Source organism: Elephas maximus, chromosome 22 (assembly GCF_024166365.1).
Source record: "Elephas maximus indicus isolate mEleMax1 chromosome 22, mEleMax1 primary haplotype, whole genome shotgun sequence".
Lineage (NCBI taxonomy): Eukaryota > Metazoa > Chordata > Mammalia > Proboscidea > Elephantidae > Elephas > Elephas maximus.
Genome location: NC_064840.1, coordinates 7,298,876 through 7,324,772, shown reverse-complemented (window position 1 = coordinate 7,324,772; position 25,897 = coordinate 7,298,876). Strand labels below are relative to the sequence as shown.

Genomic DNA, 25,897 nt, shown 5'->3' with positions numbered 1-25,897 from the left:
TCTGTTGAATGAAAAAAAATAACAAGAAGCTGTGCTTGTCAAGCACTAAATGCCCCAAATCCCACATGCAACAGGTGGGCCCCCATACTAAGTCATCTGAGACTGTTTTCGTGGGCTCTCACACTGGACCAGAGGGTAATTCCGAAAGCAGAATTTCCTCCAAAGTCCTAAGCAAGGGCAGGTCTCCCAAGGTAACCTTGAAAAAGGCACCAGCGCTTATTTACACTACACACAGGCACGCCAGCATGTTGTTAAGTACTGCTGCTCAGCAGGGCTTCTCAACTCCGGCTGTTCATCAGAACTCAGGTCCAGTGGCTTAAAATCGACTACTAGCCTTAAGGCTGGCAGTTCAAACCCACCCAGGGGCCTCACAAAAGAATAGCGTGGCGAACTACTTCCATAAAGACTAAAAAAAAAAAAAAAAACTCATTGCCCTTGAGTCCATTTTGACTTATACTGACCCTATAGGACAGAACAGAACTACCCCACAAGGCTTCCAAGGCTGTAGTCTTTATAGAAGCAAGCTGCCACATCTTTCTTCCATGGGGTGGCTGGGGGGTTCAAATCGCCAGCCTTTCAGTTAGCAGCTGAGCACTTACCCGCTGTGCCACCACAGCCCCCTTCCATAAAGACAACAGCCAAGAAAGCCCTATAGAGCAGTTCTACTCTGTAACACATGGGGTCGCCATAAGTCAGAATTGACTCAGTGGCAACAGGTTTGGTTTTGGGGTTTGCGGTGGGGGGCGTGGGGGAGAGGAAGAGAAACTTTTAAAAATCCCAATGCCCAGGCCAACCCCAAAACAACCAGAATCTCTAGGCATTGGGGCTCTGGCACAGGTATTGTTTTCAAATGCCCCAGGTGACTCCAAAGTACAGGTAGGGCTGGAAGCCAGTGCTTTTTATAACCGTAAAAAGGAATCCTATAAATCTTATTTTCGTAGGGCATAATGAGCATCAAAACCACCTTACATATTACAAAGTCCAAGGAGAGAGGAACGAAGAAGCCATGGACTATAATCAAAAGGCAACTAGTGTGTACTGGCAAAGCCTGAGTCACAAGGTAGCAACAGAGTCCAAATAAAGCCCTCACTGATGGCTGCTCCTGGGCTGTCATTTTTACATCCTCTGGGTATTAGGATGGTGTCACATAAACATCGGCTGTGCCCACTCAGAGCACATCCACAGCACGCTCCGGGGGGCCTGGAGGACCCGCCAACTGGATGGGATCTGGGTGCTGACGGTGGGAGGTTCGTGAAGCTCTTCTTACAGCCACATCAGCCCAGAGCACAGCTTTGATGCTGCCCTGAGCCAGCTGCGACTGAGACAGCTCTGCCTCATGGTGACCCCGTATGGGTCAGCGTTAAACCGTGCTCCACAGGGTTTTCAACAGCTGAGTTTTAGGAAAATCGTCAGATCCTCTTCCAAGGTGCCTCTGCGTGTACTCAAACCTCCAACTTTTCAGTTTGTAGCTGAGCATGTTAACCACCTGCGCCACCCAGGGGGGCTCCCTGATGCAGCACTAGATGTAAAAAAGACTCTCAGATCCTCAAGATTCCTTTCCTTTGAGAAAAGAACCCCACCTTGCGACGTCTGAGAAAACAGGAAGGAAACACCATTTGCTCAGAACCACCTGCCAGGCCCCACCGTGGCAGCGGGGCACCACGCGGCAAGGTCAGGCAACCTCTCTCAGTGGCACACAGCCAGCACTCGGCTCTCAGATCGATTGGAACCCGACGTCTGTAACCACATCTGACAGTAAGTCTGAGAACACACCCAGAGGCCCACCACATTTTACAAACGATTAGACTTGCTCATGTCCTCGGCTTCGTGGCAGGGAGTGAAGAGACAGCCGGAACTGAAAACCGCGTCTCCAACTTCTTCGTATGTTACATGGTCTTTGTCCTTAACCGTGGGGAAATTATCTTTTTTAACCATCAGGAAATCATCTCTCTGTGGTAAAGAAACACTTTTCTAAATTTCAGCAATACAGTCAGTTTCACTTCAGTCTCTCTTTCTCATCAGAACCTAAGAAAAACAAGGCCCACAACAGCAGCGTTTACAGCACGTATAAAGTTCTCTCTGCCTGTTGAGCCACAAGCAGAGAAAGGTTTCAGGGAGGATGCTGGCCTAAAGATACCAACAGCAATGTCTGAATGGTGTGATATTCTTACTTTCCTCTTTCTACTAGATTTATTATAACAAGCGTGTATACCTTTACAGAAAAAAATAAAGCCATTATTTTTTTATTTCGTGTGTGTGTGATTTAGGTGGAAGTTTACATGGCAAATTAGTTTCTCACTGAACAATTAAGACACACATTGTTTTGTGACATTGGGTGCCAACCACGTGATGTGTCAACACTCTCCCCTTCTCCACCCCGGGTTCCCTGTTGCCATTCGTCCAGTTTTCCTGTCCCCTCCTGCCTGCTCGTCTTTGCTTCTGGGCTGGTGGGCCCGTTTGTCTCGTGTACGTGACTGAACTATGAAGCACGTCCCTCACATATGTTACTGTTGGCCTTATTGACCTCTCTGATCATTGGCTGAAGGGTGAACCTCAGCAGTGACTTCCGTGCTGATTTAAAAGGGTGTCTGAGATCATAATCTCGGGGTTTCTCCAGTCCGTCAGACCAGCAAGCCTGCTCTTTGTGTGTGTGTGTGAATTTGAATTTTGTTCCCCATTTTCTTCTGCTCTGTCCGACCCTCTACCGTGATCCCTGCCACAACAGTTGGTGCTGGTAACCAGGCACCATCTAGTTGTTCCGGGAAAGCCATTATTTTTAGTTTTAACAACTATTAGTAGAACCAGAAGGGTAAGGGTCCTAGGGAAGTAAAGTGTCCTTGCTTATAACAAGAAAAAAGGTATCTTACACAGCATCCTTACCCTGGAGCTGGCACCCTGAATCCGAACTTCCAGCCTCCTAAACTGTGAGAGAGTAAATTTGTTTGTTAAAGCCACCCACTTCAGGTATTTCTGTTACAGCAGCACTAGATAACTAAGACAGGGTCCTAGGGAAGAAAACGGATACAAGCTCTGCTCTGGATGACATGTGGATGCGGTGAGCAGAGGGGAGGTGTAGGGATGGGAAGGTGGCCAGCAGCGCCGTGGGCCAGCGTGGGTCAAGGGCTCGGGTTTCCAGTGGAGGCATCCCAAACCACATACTTCTCAATGTGAGGTTCTGATCTGAGCTGGCCAGTGACTGGCTCCTCCATCTGTAATTACAATCGTGCTTTCCTAAACACTTGGGCAGAAAAATGTGTCAACACTTTCAAGCTGAGGCTTAACTTTTATGGAAAAATACTCATAGAGGTTCCTTGCTCCCTCGTTACACTATAACGTAACCCTTATCATAACAAAGTAAATGACATTACTGAATTATGTTGGTGAATTTAAACAAATGAATGGAAATTCTTAATATATTGGAAATCTTTAAGTACTCAAAATCCAATCTATCCTCAGAATCTGGGCTGAGTTACTGAAGATAAAAACACAGATCCGCCAGTGAGCACCACCCTCAGAAAGCCTGGCATCTATACACAACAATCACATTTGTGTTTTTTATTTGACGAGCAATTTGTTAAGAAAATAAGCAGTAGGTCAAAGGCTACAGATAAAATGGTTTTATTCCCCATGACTTTGCTCAAGCTGGTTCCTCTTCTGGAAATACCCTCCTTCCCCGAAAACTTAGCTTTATAACCCCACCCTAACCAGGCCCAATACAACCGCTAAGAGCCTTTTCTGAACGGACCGGACAGCCCGCGCCTGGCTGAAATCCTCAGAGCTCTCTGGGCAGCCCACACCTGGCTGAAATCCTCAAAGCTCTCTGAGCCACTCCCTTGTGGAGCTGTGACCCACACAGTTCACCTGTGTAAAGTGTCGAATCAGTGGTTTTCAGTCTATGCACTGCGCACACCACTGGCTTTCCTGCACTTGCTCACTCATCCCCAAAAGACGGGTTTTCTGTGCTGGCTCTGGGTAGGGCAGGCAGTGCAGGCCAAGTGGACGTGAGTGTCGTCATCTGAAAATGACAGATTAAAAAGAGAATCACACAAATAACGAGTTATCACCATGTGACGAGGGGGTTCTAACTGTCCTTGGAATGACAGGGTGCTGAATGGCAGCCCCAAAAAAGATTATATCCGCGTCCTAATCCCCAGAACCTGTGAATGTGGCCTTCTCTGGAAAGGAGTCTTTGCAAGTGTGATCAGTGAAGGACTCTGAGGTGAGTGGATAGTCCTGGATTATAGAGTGGCTCGATCTCCAAGGACAAACATCCTTAAAAGAGATGCACAACGTGGACAGACGCATTGGAGGAAGCCTCCTCTGTGAAGATGGATCGAGACAGAGTGATGAGGCTGCCAGCCAAGGAAGCAGATAGGCCACCTGAAGCTGGAAGACACAAGGGACAGATTCTTGCCTACAGCCTTGGGAGGAATCACGGATGCCTTGATTTCGGACTTCCAGTCTCCAAAACTGTGACAAAAAGCATCCGTTGTCTTCAGCCCCAGGTTTGTGGTGCTTTGTTATGGCAGCCCTACGAAACTAATGGAGTGCTAGAACCTTCCATGTGCCCTCAAGATCCACCCCCACCCTGCTCTATGTCCCAGGGCCAAGAACCCAATCCATAATGACCACACTACCCGCTGCCTACCCTCCGGTTCCGGTCAGATCCAGCGATAGGGATGGAGGGTGAGAGGAGAACTGTGAAATGGAGGAGAGGGCTTTACTTCCCAGGTCCCCTGTGGGGGTCATAGCAGGCTGGCGAAGTGCCCTATCCTTCCACCCCAGATATCCCTCTGGGGGCTCTCCGCACCCTGCCCCGCCTCTCACACCACGCCAGTCCCACGCCATCTCTGCGTGAGAAGTCCTTTTGTTAAACGCCTCTCAAGCCTCCCAAGCTGAGTATGCCAGGACCCTGACTGGTGCGCGAAAGCCAGAACCTGTGTAAGGGGAAAACCTGTCAGAGAAGGAAAACCAAAATGTCTTCCACTAAACAGAGAGCAACAGAAAAGTGGTGACTATACCCTGTTGTCATGGATTGAATTGTGTCTCCCAAAAACATCTGTCAGCTTGGTTAGGTCATGATTCCCTTGTATAATTGTCCACCATTTTATCTTCTGATGGGATTTCCCTGTATGTTGTAAATCCTATCACTACGAAGTAATAAAATGGATGAGCAGCAATTACACTGATGAGGTCAAGATTAGGTGGTGCCTTAAACCAATCTCTTCCGAGATATAACAGAGAAAAGCGAGCAGAAAGACGGGGGACCTCATACCACCAAGAAACAAGAGCCAGGAGAATAGCGTCCCTTGGATCCAGGGTCCCTGGGCTGAGAAGCTCCTCGAGCAGGCAAGATTAATGACAAGGACCTTCCCCGAGAGCTGACAGAGAGAGAAAGCCTTCCCCTGGAGCCAGCTCCCTGAATTCAGACTTCTAGCCTCCTGGACGGTGAGAGAATAAATTTGTTTGTTAAAGCCGCCCACTTGTGGTATTTCTGTTATAGCAGCACTGGATGACTAAGACACCCGTCAAGTGGAAAACTTTCAAGACTTGGAAAAACACGGCAGTCCCAAGGAGGTCCGGCTCTGACTGGTTTCACTCTGTAACTGGAAAGATTTTCTTGATGGAATGAAAGGACATTTGAGTTGACACCCATTCTTCTGATGAGAACCTTTAAGTCCTGTAGGGGCAGAACTATGCCTTCCTCACTCCCCCATGCCAGACCCTAGCCCAGCACCCAGCCCAACACGGGAACATGGCTAAGTATTTATTCAATTTACTCTGCAAGAATCCTGTCAGGGCCTCAGGCCAGTATCTGTGAGTTACTCTTAAAACCTTGCTAAGCTGTTGTGATTAGCTTTTTTAAATGTTTATAATAAATTTTTTAACCGTTACATCATAGATTAATGCTTATTATTAAAAGAACCACAACGTGGACTGGGAAATCATTTGTATTCCTAGTTTTCTAATGGTTTGGCAGTAAAACGTAAGGGGAAAAATTAAGATTATGAACAGATTGCTCTACAGTGGAACTATCCATTATAGCAGAGACGCAGCAGACAACACATGGGGAAACACTTTAGACATATAAAACGCGTGGAGACACGTCAAACATACAATACACACGTGGAGACACGTTAGACAACAAAACGCGTGGAGACATGTCAAACATACAATACACATGTGGAGACACGTTAGACAACAAAACGCGTGGAGACACGTCAAACATACAATACACATGTGGAGACACGTTAGACAACAGAACGTATGTGGAGACAGCTTCCGTAATTCCTTTCTCTTTAGCCTTCTCTTTCCCATCCAGAAAGAGTACCAGAATTTGATAGTAATATTAATATCATGATACCTTTGGATCCACTACAGTTTATACATGCATTTAAAAATCACACACAAACTTCAGTACCTCGACTATAGCTCTTAACAGCCATTAATGCAGTGGTTCATTCATTCACTCATTCGAGAAACCTCTATGAACCACCTTCTATGTACCAGGCTCGGGGGACACAGCTCAGAAGGTAGTCTGTCCCCGCGGGCCTTCCAGAGAGCCACCTGGGTAAAGACCATCCATGCACACAGGGTCTGTGAGCTGGGCCTCACCCAATTCCAGGGGACGCCGCTCAGCCAGTACTGCAGCCTTGTGCACACAGACCACACGGGCCCTTCTAATGAAAGGCTCCAGAGAGACGAGAGAAAAACAAATCAAAACAGGTGTGGATTCACAGATTCAAACAAGACAAGTTGCTGGTGATGCTCTGATCACATTGCTCATTTCAATGACATCTGCTGACATCTACGGGACACCTGAACTGGGATCGACTTGACGGCCACGGGTTTTGCTGTGTGCTCGTCACGCATTTGCTCCATTTAATCCTCTTTGGAACAGACAAATATTGTCCCCATTTTACTGAGGAGAAAGATAATAAAATTCTTAGGGCGGTTAAGTGACCTGCCAGTCACCCTCCAGTAACTGCATTAGCTGCTGGGATATTCTGCCTCCAAGCGCGTTTTCCACACGACCATGCCACAGAATCACGCAGAAACTCATGCTGTAGGATCGAGTGGAAATTCACTAGTCTACCATCATTTCTCTATTTTCAAGTTGTAATGATCATCTAAATTTCACTATTTATATCTTTTACTTAACTTTTTATTGAGGATATTTTCAAACATAAAGAAAAGTAGAGAGACTGGTGTACCGAACCCCTGTGGACCCTTCTCCCAGGTTCTGCAATTAACACCTGCCCATCTCATTTCACCTGGACCCCCACTGTTTTGGTTTCTTGTTAAGTATTTAAAGTAACTGCAAGGCATCTTATCATTTCACCCTTAAAAACTTTAGTATGTCTCTCTAATGGGTAAAAACTTCTTAGCCCTGAGTCCAATGCCAAAATCACACTTAATAAAATTAATAATAATTCCTTAATTTTACCTTCTGCATGTGCCAGCTTGAATTCTTCTGTAAAAGATTCCTGCCTCATCTCATTCATCACCTGAAATACAGATCGTATAGGAAACACAGAATACTTGACTCCTTCTTGTTTTTAACCAACTTTTGGAATGCTGAGCTGGTGTCCTAGCAACCTAGAAAAATTACCAATAAGCTTTTTTGGGTAGGATTATTATTAAGCCAAAGACACCTGGTGGCACAAACGGTTAAGCGCTCAGGTGCTAACCAAAAGGCTGGCAGTATGAACCCACCCAGGGGCTCCAGGGGCAAGAGACCTGGCATTTGCTCCCATAAAGACTGTAGCCAAGAAAACCCTACGGGACACTTCTATTCTGTCACATGGAGTGGCTATGAGTCAAAATCGACTCAACGGCACCTAACAACAACAAATTATTAAGACACAGATTTTTACTTTTATATCATTTGCAGTCCCTATTCTTTCTGATGTGCACCTTGTCCACCTTGGCCAGTGGAGACCCAGCTGACGCTTTCAGTTGACATAACCTTCAAAGTGACACAGCCCCAGGGGGCTCTGACAACTGTCATGCTCTCTGGCAAAACAAGATGTCCCCCACTCATCTGGGCTAGCCATTCTCCAAGGAACGCTGGTTCCTTTAGGTGGGAAATTCACTTTGATTTTGATCTTTCCTCTCCAGATAAAGTTAAGTGGAACATTAAGTATGTTTAGTACAAAGATGAAGAACACAACAAATCTTAGCTTTTGTATTTTTCCACTAGTAGAAAAGTTTAGGTTAACTAAGACCTTAAATACAGCAGGCTTACGGATTAGGTGATGGAGAAGGCTTGGCATGCACTCAGCCAGGCTAATCGCATCTCCTTTTACTCAACTTCATTTAACCCAACAATTAATTTCAGGGTCCATTTCACCAAAGTCACACGTAATTTTGAGTTTGGGCTTTATTAAAGGTTAGGTTTTTAGAAAGCCCAAATTCATCTTCTCTTCTGTGAAAAGACCTTGCCACTGATGAATTAACCCTGCCACGGTTCCCAGTGACTCCAGGCTTTATGGTGAAGCCTGTAACCCAAGCCGGCAAGTTCCCAGAGGTGTGCTGCAAACACAACCGAATGTGGCTTAACTCAATTCTTCTTTGAGCTTTCCTTTAAAAATTTAACATTTGCAGTGTTGGACGGTTTAATATGTTTAGGTCAAAATTAAAGATCCAAAATAAAGTTAAGGAACTGTAAAGACCATGAGGAAAATGTTCTAAAATACAACAATCCTGTGGGTTGTGTGAAACCATCTCCAAGGCAACGGCCTACTTGTGACAGAAAACTTACCAGCTGCTTATCGACTGCTCCACCAGAACAGCCTACTCGGCAAACAGAAGGGTATATTACTTCCAACTATTAAACTAATAAAGATGGCTATTCTTCAAAATCCTTCTTGAGATTAAACTTGTTTCTGAAAGTAGCAGGCAATGGAATAGAGACTGAAAAGCTCCTCCATGTGGAGCTGGTTTGTATCTTAAAAATTAGTATGTTATTCACTTGAAGTGCAACTGACCACAGAAATGCAGGAAGTTAGGTTTGAAAACAAGTGGAACAGTCCTAGAGAAGAACAAAGTGGTCTTGGGGATGGACGCTTAGACAGTTTTCTAGCTCTGGCAGGCACAACACGTCAGGGCTGTTTTGTTTTTCTAGAACACTAATTTCCTAACATTCCAGGGAAAAAACGAGATCTAGCTCCTTAGTTTCTGGGACTTCTGAATTATTTAGATAATTTATCAATAATAATAAGGTATCAATAATACAGCAATAAAATAATAGCTATGAACAGTTCTGATAACTGCCAGGTGCTATAAAAATGTTATACAGGTATGTGTCCCTTAACATCCACAATACATTCTGTGATATAGGAAATGATGTGAACTGGACGTGCAAATACCATATTAAAATCTTATGAGGGCCTGCTTCTGGCTGACCTCACAGCCACTGCTGCTATTGCTGCTGGAACTGCTGGTGGAGGACGGAGGAACAGGCAGCGGCTGTACTGGCAGGAGGGGAGCGTGAGGAAACGAGGGAGGAGGGCGCAGAGCACGCCCAGCCCTGCCCGCTGTTCCCCACAGCCCCCATGGCCCGCCTGCCCACCAGACAAAGCCCAGAGCCCGTGCCCAGAGCCATGTTCTCCGCCTCATCCCTATAGCCCACTCATGGTCCAGTGCTGCAAGAGTCTGGGTTTGGGGTCTTTAAAACCACTAAACCATTAGGGGAAAAAATAAAAGGAGAGTTCCTTTCCCCTTTAAAGAAAAAAAAAACCCTTACGGGACCACGGACGTATAAGTGGTCGGATGTTGCCCGAATGAATGTTAAGTGATGCATACCAATATACCCGACAGAAGTGAAAGCAGGGTTTCAAACAGATACGTGTACACCAATGTTCACAGCAGCACTATTCACAATAGCTGAAGGGTTGAAACAACCTAAGTATCCATGAACAGATGAATGGATAAACAAAATGTGGGATACCTATACAAGGGAATATTGTGCAGCCGGAAAAGAATGAAGTTCTGATACATGCTACAACATGGATGAACCCTGAAGACATTATGCCGAGTAAAACAAGCCAGATGCAAATGGACAAACAGTATATAATCTCAAAACTCAAAACCCGTTGCCATCGAGTCAATTCAGACTCACAGTGACCCCACAGGACAGAGTAGAACTGCCCCATTGGGTCGCTATGAATCGGAATCGACTCAACAGCAGCAGGTTTGGTTTTTTATAGGGTTTCCAAGGCTGTAAATCTTTACAGGAACAGACTGCCACACCTTTCTTCCACAAAGCTGCTGGTGGGGTCAAACCCCTGAGCTTTTGGCTAGCAGCAGAACGCTCAGCCGCTGCACCACCAGGGCTGCTTTATATGACCCCACTGACATGAAATATCCAGAAAAGGCAAATGCAGAGAGACAGGAAATAGAACAGGGGTTACTGGGCGCTGGATGAAGGAAATAACAGGGCGTTGCTGTTTAATGGGGACCGAGTTTCTGTCTGGGATGATAAGGATCTGGATAAAGATAGCGGTGATGATTACAGCACTGTGAATGTACTTAATACCACTGAACTGTACACTCAAAAATGGTTAAAATGATCAATTTTATGTTAGGTGTATTTTACAATAATAAAAAAACGCAACTTTACTTGTGTCATTGGCTTTAAAATAACTGAGGACCCGGGGTGGAGGAGGGGAGGCATGCGGATTAGAAGACAGGATGGGACACCCAAGCCGACCGACGTTCACCACCCTGGTCCACGTCTCAGACGCCCTAGTCCCTGGTTTCCTAGAAGGAAAGGCTTCTTCTCACATGTGGCCCTTCCACAGACCCACTGGGTCAGAATCTCTGCAGCTGAAGGCCAGGGAATCTAACAGAAGTCTCCTAACCCCCACAATCAGACCAGGTAGCTGCTGGTGAACTGACAAGTCTGGATAAAGCAGTGAATCACTTAAAAATACACATGCTCTCAACATTTTATTTTAAAGATACAGATTTGTCAATTTTTTTAATTAACGCAAAGATCTTTTTTTGGAGAGCCGGTCCACTAACTGGAGTTGCAAAAGGTTTTGCTGTGTGTGTGTGTGTGTGTGTGTACGCGTGCATGCGTGCGTGTGTTTTACACAGACCACATCCTTTCATGTGGAGTGAAAACTTAGACACCGGTCAAGAAATCTGAGTAGAGACCTTCTAGGATTCTTCAACCTTCCTCCAATCTAATCCACCAGCAATTTTTTTTTCTAGCGAATCACCTTATATTAACTTTCCCAAAAGCACTCTAGCTTACAGTTTTCCTGAGTACGTCTTCTCTTTTTACTCTCAGGGTTCATCAAGTTTCCAGGGTATTTGATGAAATCACAGAACTGCTGTAACAAATACAAGTGAAACAAACGGATCTGGGAACAAAGACATTTGGTCCTCAATAAGCTTACAACTCCAGCGAAGGGAGCAGAAATGCCCAGACACACTAATCATGAACTAGGTTTGATGGAGGGAATGCAGAACGTGAATTCCTGGAACACGTCAGTTAAAACTCTCTCAAGACCTAATTATTTTCTCCTTTGAATTTTTTGTTGATACTGTATGTTTTCACTAATGAAGGCATGTCGACTGAAGGACCAGCTCAGAATTTTTGTTATGAGTTATGAATTTTGATACTCATTATGTGGCGTCCCATGTGTCTTGGCGGGTCGTGGACGACGTATATTCTGCCAGTACGACTCAGTGATAACATCTTTTTTTTTCCCCCCCCGGAAAATTTACAAAACACCAGGTAACACATGAAGGCACCTGGCAATGACAGCGCATCACTCCATTCTAGCTTCCTTCTCCTCGGCCTTTTTATTATTTTTCATGAAACTTCTCAAAACATGGTACAATACATTCTTCCTTACTGCAAAAGCAGTACTTTGAGGAAAAATAAATAAAACTAAAGGGATCTGAATCTCACGCAAACTCCCCATACTGCGCATTCTTCATTCTAACCACAGCAGCAGTGACAGCTCCGAAGCAGACACAGCTGCCCCAGGATCCCGCAGACCTGCTCACAGCCGTGCGGCCCACCAGCCACATGCCGAAGCAGTGACCGGGCCCAGGGGGTGAGTGTGGGGGCGGAATAACTCTTCAACAGTTCCACCACCACACACTACTCCTTATTGGGAAGGCATTACTGTTCACATGGGGGATAAAGGAGGGAGCCGTTAACATCTGGAAACAATGTCACAGAAGAGACAATGGCCACTACGACTGAATGAAGACTGGCAATAGCTTATTAGCTTATTCTTCCCATAAGTATCACTAGAACATAGTGACTGGGACAGATAGTGCGGAGGCTTAATCTCACAGAAATATAGGGTAATCTGTCTAAAGTTTAGAAAATTCACACATCTGGGAGGCTTCACCTACGATGATGCTCAATCTATACAAAAATGAGGCTCCGGCTCAGGATTTTTGAGTTTCATGCATGTCCAAAGGCTCCCACCTTGAGGTTAGGTGCATTAAAACCCCCTTTTCAAACAACTCCAGCAGCATGAAAACCAGGTGGAATGCCATATGTCCCATGAGTCTTGAAAGGGTTAAACAGAGGGAGGTCAGTTAACGGTGTCTACTGTAATTTTAAAATCCAGCCAAAAAAAAAAAAAAAACAACAGCAATCTCTGGAAGAGAGAATTTCTAAACTCCTATACTAGCCCAGCCAAATTGGGGGGTTTCTGGCCAGGACCAACACCAGAGCGGTCGTTTGTTTAGTACAAGCTTTCCACACCACCCCCCACTGTCTATGCCCTTCTCTACTTCCTTTTAACCACAATTTACAAGAAATGCATATAGGAGAATTAAAAAAAAAAAAAAAGTCTTTACACAGGTGCAAATAAGAAAATGCCTATCCAGGTGGACTCTGGAGTTCTGTTTCTTAAGACCATGTCTTTCGGCAGTTTTGCTTTTACATCTAAAATACATCATGATATGGCCTTTCCAACACCTGCCCCGAGAATCCGGTGAAACTTGCTCTCACATGACTGAAATTACTCAGCTCAGTATAAACAAGAAAATGCTATTCTAATCAGGGAACTTTTTTTCAGCCCGTGGGTAGAGAAAGGATTAGTCAAACGAGAATCAATAATTCCAGGTTATCCTACTGACATGCCTAACGATAAACCATACGATTGTATCTAATGTCGGAAATTAGGTGGTCTACCTAAAGGAACTGCCTATATAAAAAAAAATACTTCACCCATTTTCCAAAAAATGTTAAATGTTGGTCATTTTAACAGATACATGTTCCAAGATACATCAACTGCAATATAACTTATGATAGCAAAGAAGTCCCTAAATGCCCAATCACAAGGCAGCAGTTACATTAATTATGGCATAGCCACATGATGAAACATTTTGTTAAAAATCATGTCTCATGAAAATACGCAGGTAAAATACCAAGAATATGTCCAGAGTATATATTTAAGTTAAAAAAAGTCTTTTTTTAAAGAGCCTCTATATACAGAATGGAAACCCTGGTGGCGTAGTGGTTAAGTGCTACGGCTGCTAACCAAAGGGTCGGCTGTTCGAATCCGCCAGGCGCTCCTCGGAAACTCTATGGGGCAGCTCTAGTCTGTCCTATAGGGTCGCTATGAGTCGGAATCGACTCGACGGCACTGGGTTTGGTTTTTTTGGTATATACAGAATAATCCTAGTGGGGAGAAAAATACAGGAAAAAAAAAACAGTTTTGTTAATAGTGTTTATCTCTGGGTGCTGGTACAGCATGTGACTGATTATATTTCTCTTTATAGGTTTCAGCATTTTTCAAGCTTTCTGTAATAAACATGCTTTAAAATGTTACTTTTAAAGATCTGATCGGTTGGGATCAAAAACAGAAACAGGCTGTACCTCCCCGCCTTCTTAAACACAAATATGTGAAACTTGGGCAGCTTTTCCTGGCCAGCGCTGGCTTGTCCTCATGGACCTCAGGTAACCGTGGCATTGTCCAGGCTAGACCCACACCCATGGACTACGGGAGCAGATGGTACATTTACCCTCTAAACAAGCATCTGCCACAGCCCCATGGAAGCTGGTCCCATGAGACTTTCCAAAAGTTCTGTGAAGAAATAAGTCTGGGAAATACCACGCAAAGCCTAGCGGTAAGAAACAAATCAAAACAAATGCCTCTCATTTAACTCACTGGCTTCCCGCTTCCCAGGGAACCCTTTTTTAATGTAGTAGCCATTAACATCCTCAGCATTAGGGCTCTCAGGAACATCAACATAAACAAAACAAAAATCCGCACAACCAGCCCAATAAGCAACATCGTGATAAACGGAGAAGATACAGAAGTTATCAAGAATTTCCTTTTACTTCGATCCACAATCAATGCCCACGGAAGCAGCAGTCAAGAAATCAAACGACGCATTGCATTGGGCAAATCTGCTGCAAAAGATCTCCTTAAAGTATTGAAAAGCAAAGATGTCACTTTGAGGGCTAAGGCGTGCCTGACCCAACCCATGGTATTTTCAATCGCCTCATATGCATGAGAAAGTTGGACAGTGAATAAGGAAGACCAAAGAGGAACTGATGACTTTGAATCATGGTGCTAGCGTGGAACAGGGAATATACCATGGACTGCCAGAAAAACGAACAAGTCTGTCTTGGGAGAAGTATAGCCAGAATGCTCCTCGGAAGCATGGATGGTGAGACTTCGTCTCATGTACTTTGAACATGTTATCAGCAGGGACCAGTTCCTGGAGAAGGATATCACGCTTGGCAAGGTAGAGGGTCAGTGAAAAAGAGGAAGAGCTCAACAAGATGGACTGACACAGTGGCTGCAACAACGGGTTCAAGCATAACGATCGTGAGGATGGCGCGGGACCGGGCAGTGTTTCGTTCTGTTGTACATGGGGTCGCTATGAGTTGGAACCAACCCCATGGTATCTAACAACAAGGAACGTGGAGGGTAACAGGACCCTAAATTAAATGACCGCAAAGCCCTTCACTAGCAACGGTAACAGTTTCCATGTCTCTGGTAATTTACAAACATTATCTCACTGAGTCCTCACAACTCAGTAAGGATAGTATTACTAATACCCCCTTTTTAAAGATAAGGAGACTGTCATTTAGGAAGGTTACATACTTGCCCAAAGTTCCCTAACAACTCAAATCCCGTGCACTCCTAACCACTATGCTTAACAGACGACTTTCCAATTTTTTCTCAGCTATCTATAGCTTTTACTTCCTCTTCCTGCCTTTTATTTCTTGATGGTGTTATTGGCTCTACCAGTTTCTCCCTACATCCTTTTAAAATGTGCCATACAACCAAGTGCATCATTATTTGAACTGTGCAAAGTGAGACTCTCCAGGCTCGGCAAACCGACAGCCTCTGCTCTGAGTCATGCACCCTGGAAGTCAGCTACGCTGGCTGCCTTGCGATCTTTTTCATCAATCACGTTTCAGCTGGATTGTAAGCCTCCTAGCTCATCTTCCCGCTTTCTAGTCTCACGCCCCTCAAATCCATCCTCCAGCTGGCTGGCAGATGATCTATGTAAACTCCAAGTATGACCCCATTACTCCCTAGCTTAAGCTTAAAATCCCCCTATGGCTCCCTCTGACCAGAGGGTCAAGTCCAAGCTCTTCATCGTTTCATCTGAGCCATCTGTACCCTGCCAGCCTCACAGCCGAGGCCTGCCCTGCACTTGTCCCTCTAGCATGCCTGCTGTCCTCTGTGCCGTTGCTCTTGTTGCCTACCTCATGCCTGGGTCCCTTCCCCCTCATTACCTGGTTAGCTCTAACTCATCCTAAGAGTCATAGCTCATGAACCACCTCCTCCAGGAAGCATTCCCTGATGACCCTCCCAGCCCTTCAAAGGCTTGCTGGGTATGCATTCCTCCTACAGGTTGTGTCCGCATCACCTGTACACTGTGAAATCACTGCCGGCATACCTGTGATCCTTAACGACAGAAACTACGTGGATTAGCAGTTTGACAGGTGCTCCGTGAGGGCTGGGGACTGAATACACCTCCTTGAACGCAGCGGCTGTCCTATAGTGGTAAACATTAACTGCTCCTTCCCTCTACCATGCTAGGCTGTGGATAGGAACACATCCCAAGGTGCTGCCAGACCCTGGGGAAGTGACTTGCTCAGTAAAAGGTTTGATTTAGAAGAAACGTTAACTATGACGCTGCTGGAAGTAGAATAAAACATTCAAAAACCTAACTTGCACATCAATTCTTTGGCACAGTAATAAAGTTCCTCACAATGCTTCCCCCACGCAGGAACACAGTCATGTGACTTAGTGAGAACAAAGCCAAATCTCTCTCTACTGTCCTCCTTCCCTATGGAGAAATCCGACAAGGAAATTTCCTCCGTCTTTGTGCCACAGGGTAATATAATTGTTCTGAATAATGACGGAATCTGAAAACTCACACAGCTGACAAAGAAAAGAAACCACAATAATACTTGTCTCGACCAGTTCTGAGAGGGGGCGGTAACATGCGTCGAGGGTGTGCTGACACACAGGCCGGTACAGACAGCCCAGCACTGAGAACATGATGTCTGAGTCCCCACAGCAACACTCTGCTACCAAATAAGCAACAGAGCTGGCAACACTTCACTCATGGGCACGTCCACTGGCATGTTACCAAGGTAGTCCAAATCCTTCAGTCTACTTCTCGGTTCCTCTTTCAGCTATTCTGATACAGCTGCCCCACCTAAGAATGAGAATGGTTTCAACAGGTTGTTAGCTTGTCGGTAAAATAAGGTCGCCTGACTTGTTTCTCCTTGTCCTTCGATGGCCCTCTTTCCTTCTCCCCACTCCTGAGTTAATCCCAGTGGCCTTCCCAACTTTCATATTCTCCTGGATTTGCACCAGCACTTGGAGGTGGCTGGCTCCCACATTTCTATCTCCAAGCAGAACACTCTTCTCCTTAGCTCCAGGACCATACTTCCAGGTAACTGCCCTGCCCGTTCCCTTCCTCTCAGGCCAACACAGTCTCTGGGACTTCCTCTCCTCACCCCACCCCACTCACATCTGTCCAGGCTCCTCCTCATTGCCACTGAAGCCCACTTATCTGCACTTGCTCATCAGCACTAAGTGGGCACCTCCTGTGTGCCAGGTGGCGTGCTAGGTGCCAAGGACAAAGAGATAAACAGGAGCAGACACAGCTCTCAAGGAGCCCAGGCTAGTCAGGGACACGGGAAAGTAAGTGGCTTACAAAAGCGGGTCAAGCGCCAAAGAGGCACACAGAGGCTAAAGGACCGAGAATCTGGGACTGAGGAGGTGGGGAGACCATTTTGGAAGGGGAGCTGACGAAGTTCCTCAGAGAGCAAGGGGAAGGGACAGACAATTCTGCAAAGTCAGAGTTGACTGCAAGTCCCGCTGGTGGGCCACTCCCCTCCCAGCCCCCCTCACATCCTCATTTCTCCTCCAAGCAAGGCTGTCACACCTCCATCCTGGGCTCCTGCCTCTTCCCACGCCAGCGCAGGCCCTGCTCTGCCACCCAATCACCTTTCCTAAACTGCACCTCAGGTCACACTGCCTCTCAGTGTCAGCCGCTCACTGAAGCTCGCCGTTACCAAGTTAGCCACCGCCCAGCCAACGCCAGCGCTCTGCCCTGTGGGCTAAGCTCTTGCCATTTCCCCACACAGCATCAACTCAATCTGACCAGACAGACAGCACCGCACTAGCCATAAAACATGTGCTGTGCCTTCCCGCCTCTGGGCTTCTGCACATGCTGTCACTGATTCCTGACATCCCCAGTGGCTGCTGCTGTTGTTTTCATCAAAATCCTACTTAAAGAATACTAATCCAAGATCGTGGCTCCCTGGGGGATGGGGGATGAGAAGGGAGGAGGGAGGAGGCCAAGCTGGGAGGAGAGAGCACACAGGTTTCTACTGGGCTGGCAGTGTTCCTCCTGAAGCGGGTAGCAAGCACACAGCTGTTCCTTACATTAATCTACCTACCCTTGTGTGGGTATTACTGTATTTAATAATATACATTTTATCTTACCCACCGAACAAAGTGCACCCAAATCTAGCCACAGGGCCTCTCTTCATTTGACTTTCAACATCATTTATATTTCACGTGTCTTTTCCTTCTTATTCTTTCTAGCATTGGAAATGTTTGTGTATTTGGTTTATCCCCAAATTGTAACACAGGGATTATGCCCACTCAAGTTACCACTCCACAGTGCTTTGCACACAGTAAGTGATCAACAGCTGCGGACAGAAGTCGAATCTTCCATTTTGACAGCAAGAACACTATGCCTTTGAGCGTTTAGCAATAGTAGCTAATAGGAACTATTTCCGGAGTGCTCGGTCTGTGCTGGGCACCCTGGGGACCACCTTACACACTGAGCTCATTTACTCTTCCCAACAACCCATGGAGTAGGCTATTGTTTGTATCCCCTTTATTTCCAACCAGGAAACTACAACTGGAAACATTAAATACTTGCCAAGTCACACTGCTGGTATCATAAGCCAGTTCTTCAAAAATAATGAGTGTTGGCGAGGATGTAGAGAAATTGCGAATTCCATCACTGCTGGGAATGTACAACGGTGCAGGCACCGTGGAAAAGGGTTTGGGGGATCTTCAGTAAGGTAAGCATTGAATTACCTGCCATGTGATCTGGCAATGCCACTCCTAGGTCTAATATACCCAAGAGAATAGAAAACATATGGTCACGTAAAGATCTGTACACAACACGGTCTCGAGGGACTTCCAGGTCGGTTGGCCTAACAAAGTTTATTAAGAAAATGTTCTGCATCCCACTTTGGTGAGTGGCATCTGGAATCTTAAAAGCTTGCGTCCTAACCCACCTGGAGCAAAGGAGAATGAAGACCACCAAAGACACAAGGAAAATATGAGCCCAAGAGACAAAAGGGCCACATAAATCAGAGACTCCATCAGCCTGAGACCAGAAGAATAGATGGTGCCCGGGTACCACCAATGACCGCCCTGACGGGGAACACAACAGAGACTCCCAGACTGAGCGGGAGAAAAGTGTGGAGCAGAACTCAAATTCATAGGAAAAAAAACAGACTTAATGGTCTGGCTGAGACTGGAGGAACTCCGGAAGCCACCCAGACGCTGCTAACCCAGAACAAAAGCCATTCCCGATGCCCACTCTTCAGACAAAGATTAGACAGGACTATAAAACATAAAATAATACTTGTGAGGAGTGTGCTTCTTAGTTCAAGCAGATACACAAGACCAAACGGGCAGCTCCCGGCCAGAGGCAGGGTGAGAAGGCAGGAAGGGACAGGAGCTGGGTAAAGGGACACGGGAGACAGAGAGTGGAACAGGGGAGGGTGCTGTCACATTGTGGGGACTGCAACTAGTGTCACATAAAGTATGTGTATAAATGTCTGTTTGAGAAATTACCTAGAGTTGTAAACCTTCTCCTAAAGCACAATTAAAATATATAGAGAGATATATTTTTATATATTTTATATGTAAAAAATATATTTATTTATATTTTTATTTATAAAATATATTATATATACAAATATATATTTTTTCTGTGGAAACCCTGGTGGCATAGTGGTTAAGAGCTACGGCTGCTAACCAAAAGGTCAGAGGTTCAAATCCACCAGGCGCTCCTTGGAAACCCTATGGAGCAGTTCTACTCTGTCCTATACGGTTGCTATGAGTCAGAATCGACTGGACGGCAACGGGAATATATTCTACATTCTGCTTTGGTGAGTAGTGTCTGGGGTCTTAAAAGCTTGCGAGCGGCCACCTATGATAGATCTATTGGTCCCATCCCATCCAGAACAAAGGAGAGTGAAGAAAACCAAAGACACAAGGAAAGTATTAGTCCGAAGGACTAACGGACCACATGAATCGCAGCCTCCACCAGCCTAAGCCCAGAAGAACTAGATGGTGCCCGGCTACCACCAGCGACTGCCCTGACAGGGATCACAACAGAGGGTCCCAGACAGAGCGAGAGAAAAATGTAGAACAAAATTCAAATTCACAAAAAACGACCAGACTTACTGGTCTGACAGAGACTGGAAGAACCCCTGAGTCTATGGCCCCTGGATACCCTGCTGAGAACTGAAATCACTCCTGAAGTCCACCTTTCAGCCAAAGAATTACATAGGTCTATAAAATAAACAACACACACAAGGAATGTGCTTCTCAGTTTAATCAAGTACTCAAGACCAAATGGGCAACACCTACCCAAAAACGAAGATGAGAAGAAAGGAACAGGTAGGAAAACTGGAGGAACGGGCACGGGGAATTCAGGTCATAAAGGGAAAGGGGGAGAATGCTGACTCATTGCAGGGATTGCAACCAATGTCACAATACAATTTGTGAATAAATTTTTTAATGAGAAACCAATTTGCACCGTAAACTTTCACCTGAAGCGCGCTAAAATTTAAACAAAAATTTTTGTACACAAATGTTCACGACAGCACTATTTGCAAGAGCCAAAAGGTGGCAACAACTCAAACGTCCATCTGCTGATAAATGGATAAACAAAATGTGGTCTATACACATCACGGAATATTACTCAGCCATCAAAAGGAAGAAAGCACCGTTATAAACTGAACTGTGCGACCCCTCCCCCAGTATGTGTTGAATTCCTGGCCGTTCTATCTATGGATGTGATCTTGTTTGGAAATACTTTTTTTCTTTTGTTACCTTAATGAGGCCGTAGCTCCATACCTGGAAACCCTGGTGGTGTAGCGATTAAGAGTTCAGCAGCTAATGAAAAGGTCAGCGGTTTGGATCCACCAGGCGCTCCCTGGAAACCCTATGGAGCAGTTCTGCTCTGTCGTATAGCATCATTATGAGCTGGAATCAACTCGACAGCAACAGGTTTAAGAGTGTACAGTGAATTCCTAACCTAATGCCACTTGAGGATCATCTACAAGCCAAGGAGAGCCAGGGAACCAAGGAACATCCAGGGCTCCTGACAAAGAAGGAATCATCAGTATGGCCATGATGCTGAGAAAATTAAATTCTGTTCTTTAAAGCCACAGGCACACACACAAAGGCCAGTTCTGACTCCAAACCAGTGTGCTACACTCCCTCTAACGCACTTTTAACAAATGTAAACGAAGTGAAGAGCAATTAAATGAAACCAGCCACTAAGTTTCCCTCTCAGCCAGGGAAAAACTGCCAGCCAGCCTCTGCTGACTGCTTCTTCAGTGCCAAGTACTATTATCAATAACATCTGTCGTCACAGTTAGCCTCTCACAAAACCCAAAAGGCAGGCACTATTCTAAGAGTTGAAGAAACTGAAGCAGAGAGAGTTCAGAAATCACACAGCTCTCAGCTATCTTCTTTCCTCAAAATCTGATGCCTCCTTTTACTAGGATAAAGTTGATTTGCAGAAAATGTTCCTGGGCACATGGGATAATTTTTTTTTCTTTTACAGGAGTTAAAGTAACAGGCCCGCAGAAGAGAAGACTTAAACTTGACGTTGAATTCTTGACACGTACAATACTGACTATACAACCCACAGAGAAAGAAACTCCTGTAACAGACACTCAGGGGTTTCCATCTCAGCGTCCAAAAAATCACGCCCCACCAGCCTGCATGTGGGGGAAGCAGGCTCCGGACTTAAAGTCAGGCCAGTAGAGTTCAATGAGCCATTATGATTCATGCAGGAGCTGCCCAGCCCCACAGACAAATCACAGCAGAACACGCCTTAGAGAAACAGCTTCCTCCAGAGCAGGTTTACTTTCCACAAAACGATCTGTCTTTCAGATCCTGCCCTGGCATTTTTGCTTGCGGGCACTCACAGTTGCCCCAGGAACAAAGATCCCGATTTTGAATCCTTGGTGGAATCATCACTCAGCACCAATCCATCAGCATTACCCAGAAAGCACACTTGGAGAAGTGACCCAAGAGGCCTAATCCCCTCCGTGAGGGTTCCTTTTAAGGGAGCGCAATGCAAGTCCAACCGAGTTCATGTGCACAGAAGGAGAGAGGTGCATTCCATGGCTATGTAAAAATAACTTTAAATCAAAATAAAAAGTTTGTGCATATGAAACATCAGCCCACAGCCAAAGGAAAGTGCAGAAGGTCACCACGGATATCCTACATTTAGGGAACTGCCTAACAGACAGGAGGAACAGGAAAAGACACACACACACACACATAAACAGTTTCAGTGTCTTCAGTTATGCTAAAACTCAGACTCACACACCACAATTAAACCCATGTAAGCGAAGCATAAAACACAGCTGTGTTCAAACCCAACAGTGAATGCCTGTGAAACCTAGCCACACTTTCCAGTCACCACAAAATAGCCCCTCAGGCTGGAAGAAGCCTCACTGTACAATTTAAAACACTTTCTTCTGCCAATTAAAAAAAGAAGAAGAAAAAGAGGCCTAAGGTTCAAGTTAAGAGATACGCAGTGAAAGTCCTGTTCCACTTACTGCCTCATCCCAGACCTACTGGGATACATGATCATTTTGGCCATAAACGAAAACCAAACCCACCGCTGTAGAGACGATTCCGCCTCACAGCAACCCTACAGGACAGGACAGAACTGTCCCATAGGGTTTCTGAGGCTGTAATCTTTAAGGAAGCAGGCTGCTACATCTTTCTCTGGCAAAGCAGCTGGTGGGTTCGAACTGCCAACCTTTCCATTGGCAGCCAAGTGCTTAACCAGTGAGCCACCAGGGCTCCTGCATTTTGGCCATAAACCAAAACCAAACCCAGTGCCGTCGAGTCGATTCAGACTCACAGCGACCCTATAGGACAGAGTAGAACTGCCCCATAGAGTTTCCAAGGAGCGCCTGGAGGATTCGAACTGCTGACCTCTTGGTTAGCAGCCGCAGCACTTCACCACTATGCCACCAGGGTTTCCAAGACCCTATTAGCTTGACAGGATGATGTGACTTGTAAATGTTGTCACTAACCTTGCTAAAAGAGAGCACTACTAACGATGATTAATAGCGGCAACGACTCTACTGGGCACTGCGCGCTGTGTTCCGTACTTCACACGCTGTCTCACTTAATCCTCCCATCAGCTCTGTGAAACAGGTACAATTATGACATTATCCCTACCCAGCAGATGCCCAGAGAGGTTCAGTGACTTGCCTGCAGTCACACAGCTGGGAAATGGCCAAGTCCAGCCTGGACTATACGATGCCAAAGCCTGAAAGCTCTTGAACGTCATATTATAAACGCCCCATTTGCTCTAGAGTTGACAGTTCACTGACGTGTTTTCTACTGTGTTGCACAACCACCCCAAAATAAACCAACACATGATATTAACAGGTGAGTGAAACTACCGTGGCCAAAACTGCCTATTCAAGCTACACCCATTCCTTCAGAAACCCGTCACACATGACCAGGGTGACGGGATTTGCAAAATGTGACCGTGGCCAGCTGAGCTGCCTGGCTTTCATGTTAAGTTTCCTTATTCTAAAACCACTACACCCTAAAGAACAAACTACTGCTGAGTAATTTAACTTGAACTATGTGATCTAATCAAGTGGAGGCCATCGGCGCTCAGAATGTGTGTAACATACTCTGGCGTGAAGGCACCTTTGCTCAGAAGAAACAAAACAAACCCCCCCACCCCACCCCCAAAAAAACAAAAGACCCTGCTAGAACTCACCTTTCCCTTTCAATAATAATTTCTAGGTTCTCAGGTACAGGACACAGGTGAGCCACTTCCCAACAGCCTCAAAGTCAGCAGAATTAACTTGACGCTTTCCACAATCTTCCCTCTACCAATATGCAGTTTATTTCTGTTAAGTGTAGCTACAGTACTCTGTTCTTACCGAAAAAGAAGTCACACAGAGCAAAATAATTTGTGATGTTACACATTGGAAAAAATACCTATCATTTTATTATTAAATCAGAAAGGTGCCCCTGCTGACAATCAACAAAAGGTCTTCCAGGAACTGAAAAGCAGATAAACTAGGCAAAGATTTTTTTTTTTTTTTTTTTTTGGAGACGTGAAACTCTCATTCAGTCAAGAAAGATGGATTCTGTCACATACCATTCTCCAAAACGGAAAGTGCCACATCATAAACGGGGTAAACCGCATCTCAGAGCAAAGCTCTATGTGCCAAGTTACAAAGCCCGTGAATACAAGGGGTGTATTAATGGAAAGACTGATACCATCGTACTACAGTGGCCTCTCTGTAGCTTGGGACAATGATCTGTTGAGGGTTTTTCAGTGATTCTGAATGTCAACCTCCATACAAGCCCCTCTTTAAGGGGGTAGCTCAGTCCTGAACAATTCCTCCTCTTTGGAAAGAAAGCCAAAAGCCCCCCCACAGGCTACTGGGTGAGAGGCTTGGCACAGTAGGCGTGGGAAGGCTCAGACTTGAGAGACAAAGGAGGAGGACTGGTGGACAGGCCAGGAGATCTGGGATAAGATTGGGTCCACCTGGTTAGAGGAAGCCAAGACCCATAGATTGGACTTTCAGAGAAGAGTCGAAAATCTTTGCAAACGAGGGAGAGAAGGAAGAGCACACTGCAAATGTGCAAGGGTGAAGTCAGTCGCACCTGAGAGCCAACCAAACCGCAAGGGATTGAGTAAGATAACCAGGAACAGGGGTGGCGCATGCCTTCCAGAGGCCGGGCAGGCGCTCGGCTTTCAAAGAGGTGGGGGTGGACCGTCAGCCCCCAATCTCCATTTTCTCTTGGCCCAGAAACCCTCCTTAGCCCCACTGGCGGTAGGACATTGTGGGGCAAAGCTGGCCACACTCTAACACCCAGGTCCCCTTCTTCCACAGAGGGGGTTAATTTTTATGGAAAAAGGGACACTGCTGTCACCCCTAGGCCCGTCTACATTATGAACCCCTTGGACGACCACCCCCAGTTAAGTCAAACTCGGGAGGGGCCGCTCTGAGACTTCTGAGCCCCCTCAAACAGACCTTCAAAACTTCAAAACCTTGGCTATGTTCATGCCTTCGCCTCCCAACTTCAGAGACCTCTGCCCAATTCTAAAGCCCGTCTCAGGACGGCCCCCCACTTAGATACAGGCCCGCAGTCCCGAGGCCCTGTCCGGGGAGCCCCAATCCTCTCCTAAGGCATATCCGACTAGTCCCCTCAAAACTACTCTAAAACCCCAATAACTGCCTCGGTCCTCCTGCTTCCCCCGCCAATCACCCCTCAAAGCCCCCACCCCTGCCTCAGACCCAGCCTTCGACCCTCTCAGCCCGGTCTCAGACCCAACTACAGTCCCCTCCGCCCCTGCCGAGCCCCGGCTCAGATCCCCCACTTCCCTCCTCCACCCCCAGCCACAGCCCTGCAGCCCCCGTTCCAGGGTCCGTAACCCCCGCTTCGGAGCCAGCCTTGGTCCTCAGAGCCTCAAGCTGGCCTCAAGACCCCCAGGCCCGTCTGAGGACCGCGGTCTCGGCCCCCTCTCAGGCCCCTCGTCTCCCGCCCCAGCTCGGGGCCGCGGCCCCCGGCCCGCGAAGCCCACTCGAGGCCCCGCCGCCGCGAGCAGCCGCGAGGCTCACCTCCTCCATCTCCTGCACCATCTCCGTCAGCTGCCCCTCGTCCTCCAGCAGCTCGTTGAGCTGCACCAGCGACAGCCCGGCGAAGCGGGCCTCGCCCCCGGCGCCCGCCATGCCCGCGTCTCGGCCGCCGCCGCCGCTCTGGCCGCCAGGCTCCGCCGACCGGAAGCACCGCCCGCAAGGCCCGCCCCCTGCGGGGGGGCACGTGACGCCAGCACTGGGGCGTGACGTCATCGGCGCGCGGGCGGGCGGACGTGACGTAGGCGGCGGGGACGAGGCGGGGCCGCGGAGGTGGGAGGCTCTAGGGCGGTGTTCTAAGGAGAAGGGAAGAAGCGACCTTGAACCCAGTGAGAGGCGGGAATGATGTCACTGCAGCACAGGAGAGTGCGCCATGATGTCATATGAGTCTCCTTCCTCGTGGAAAAGGAATACGGAAATCCAGAAAAAAGTAGGCAGTGAGGAGGAACTTACTGCACCCTTCCTAAGCCCAGCCGGACCCGG

At 46.6% G+C, this 25,897-nt stretch overlaps 1 protein-coding gene across 1 annotated transcript in view; it reads right to left on the bottom strand.

Annotated features, from left to right (window-relative positions):
• The window catches only part of VPS37B (VPS37B subunit of ESCRT-I), a 43,884-nt gene extending 18,326 nt beyond the window's left edge, over positions 1 to 25,558 (bottom strand). Inside the window, exon 1 of the mRNA XM_049865118.1 lies at positions 25,400 to 25,558. Within this exon, the coding sequence (XP_049721075.1) occupies positions 25,400 to 25,510 (111 nt within the window). The 5' untranslated portion in view covers positions 25,511 to 25,558. The remainder of the gene's footprint in view (positions 1 to 25,399) is intronic.
• Positions 25,559 to 25,897: the final 339 nt, after the last annotated feature.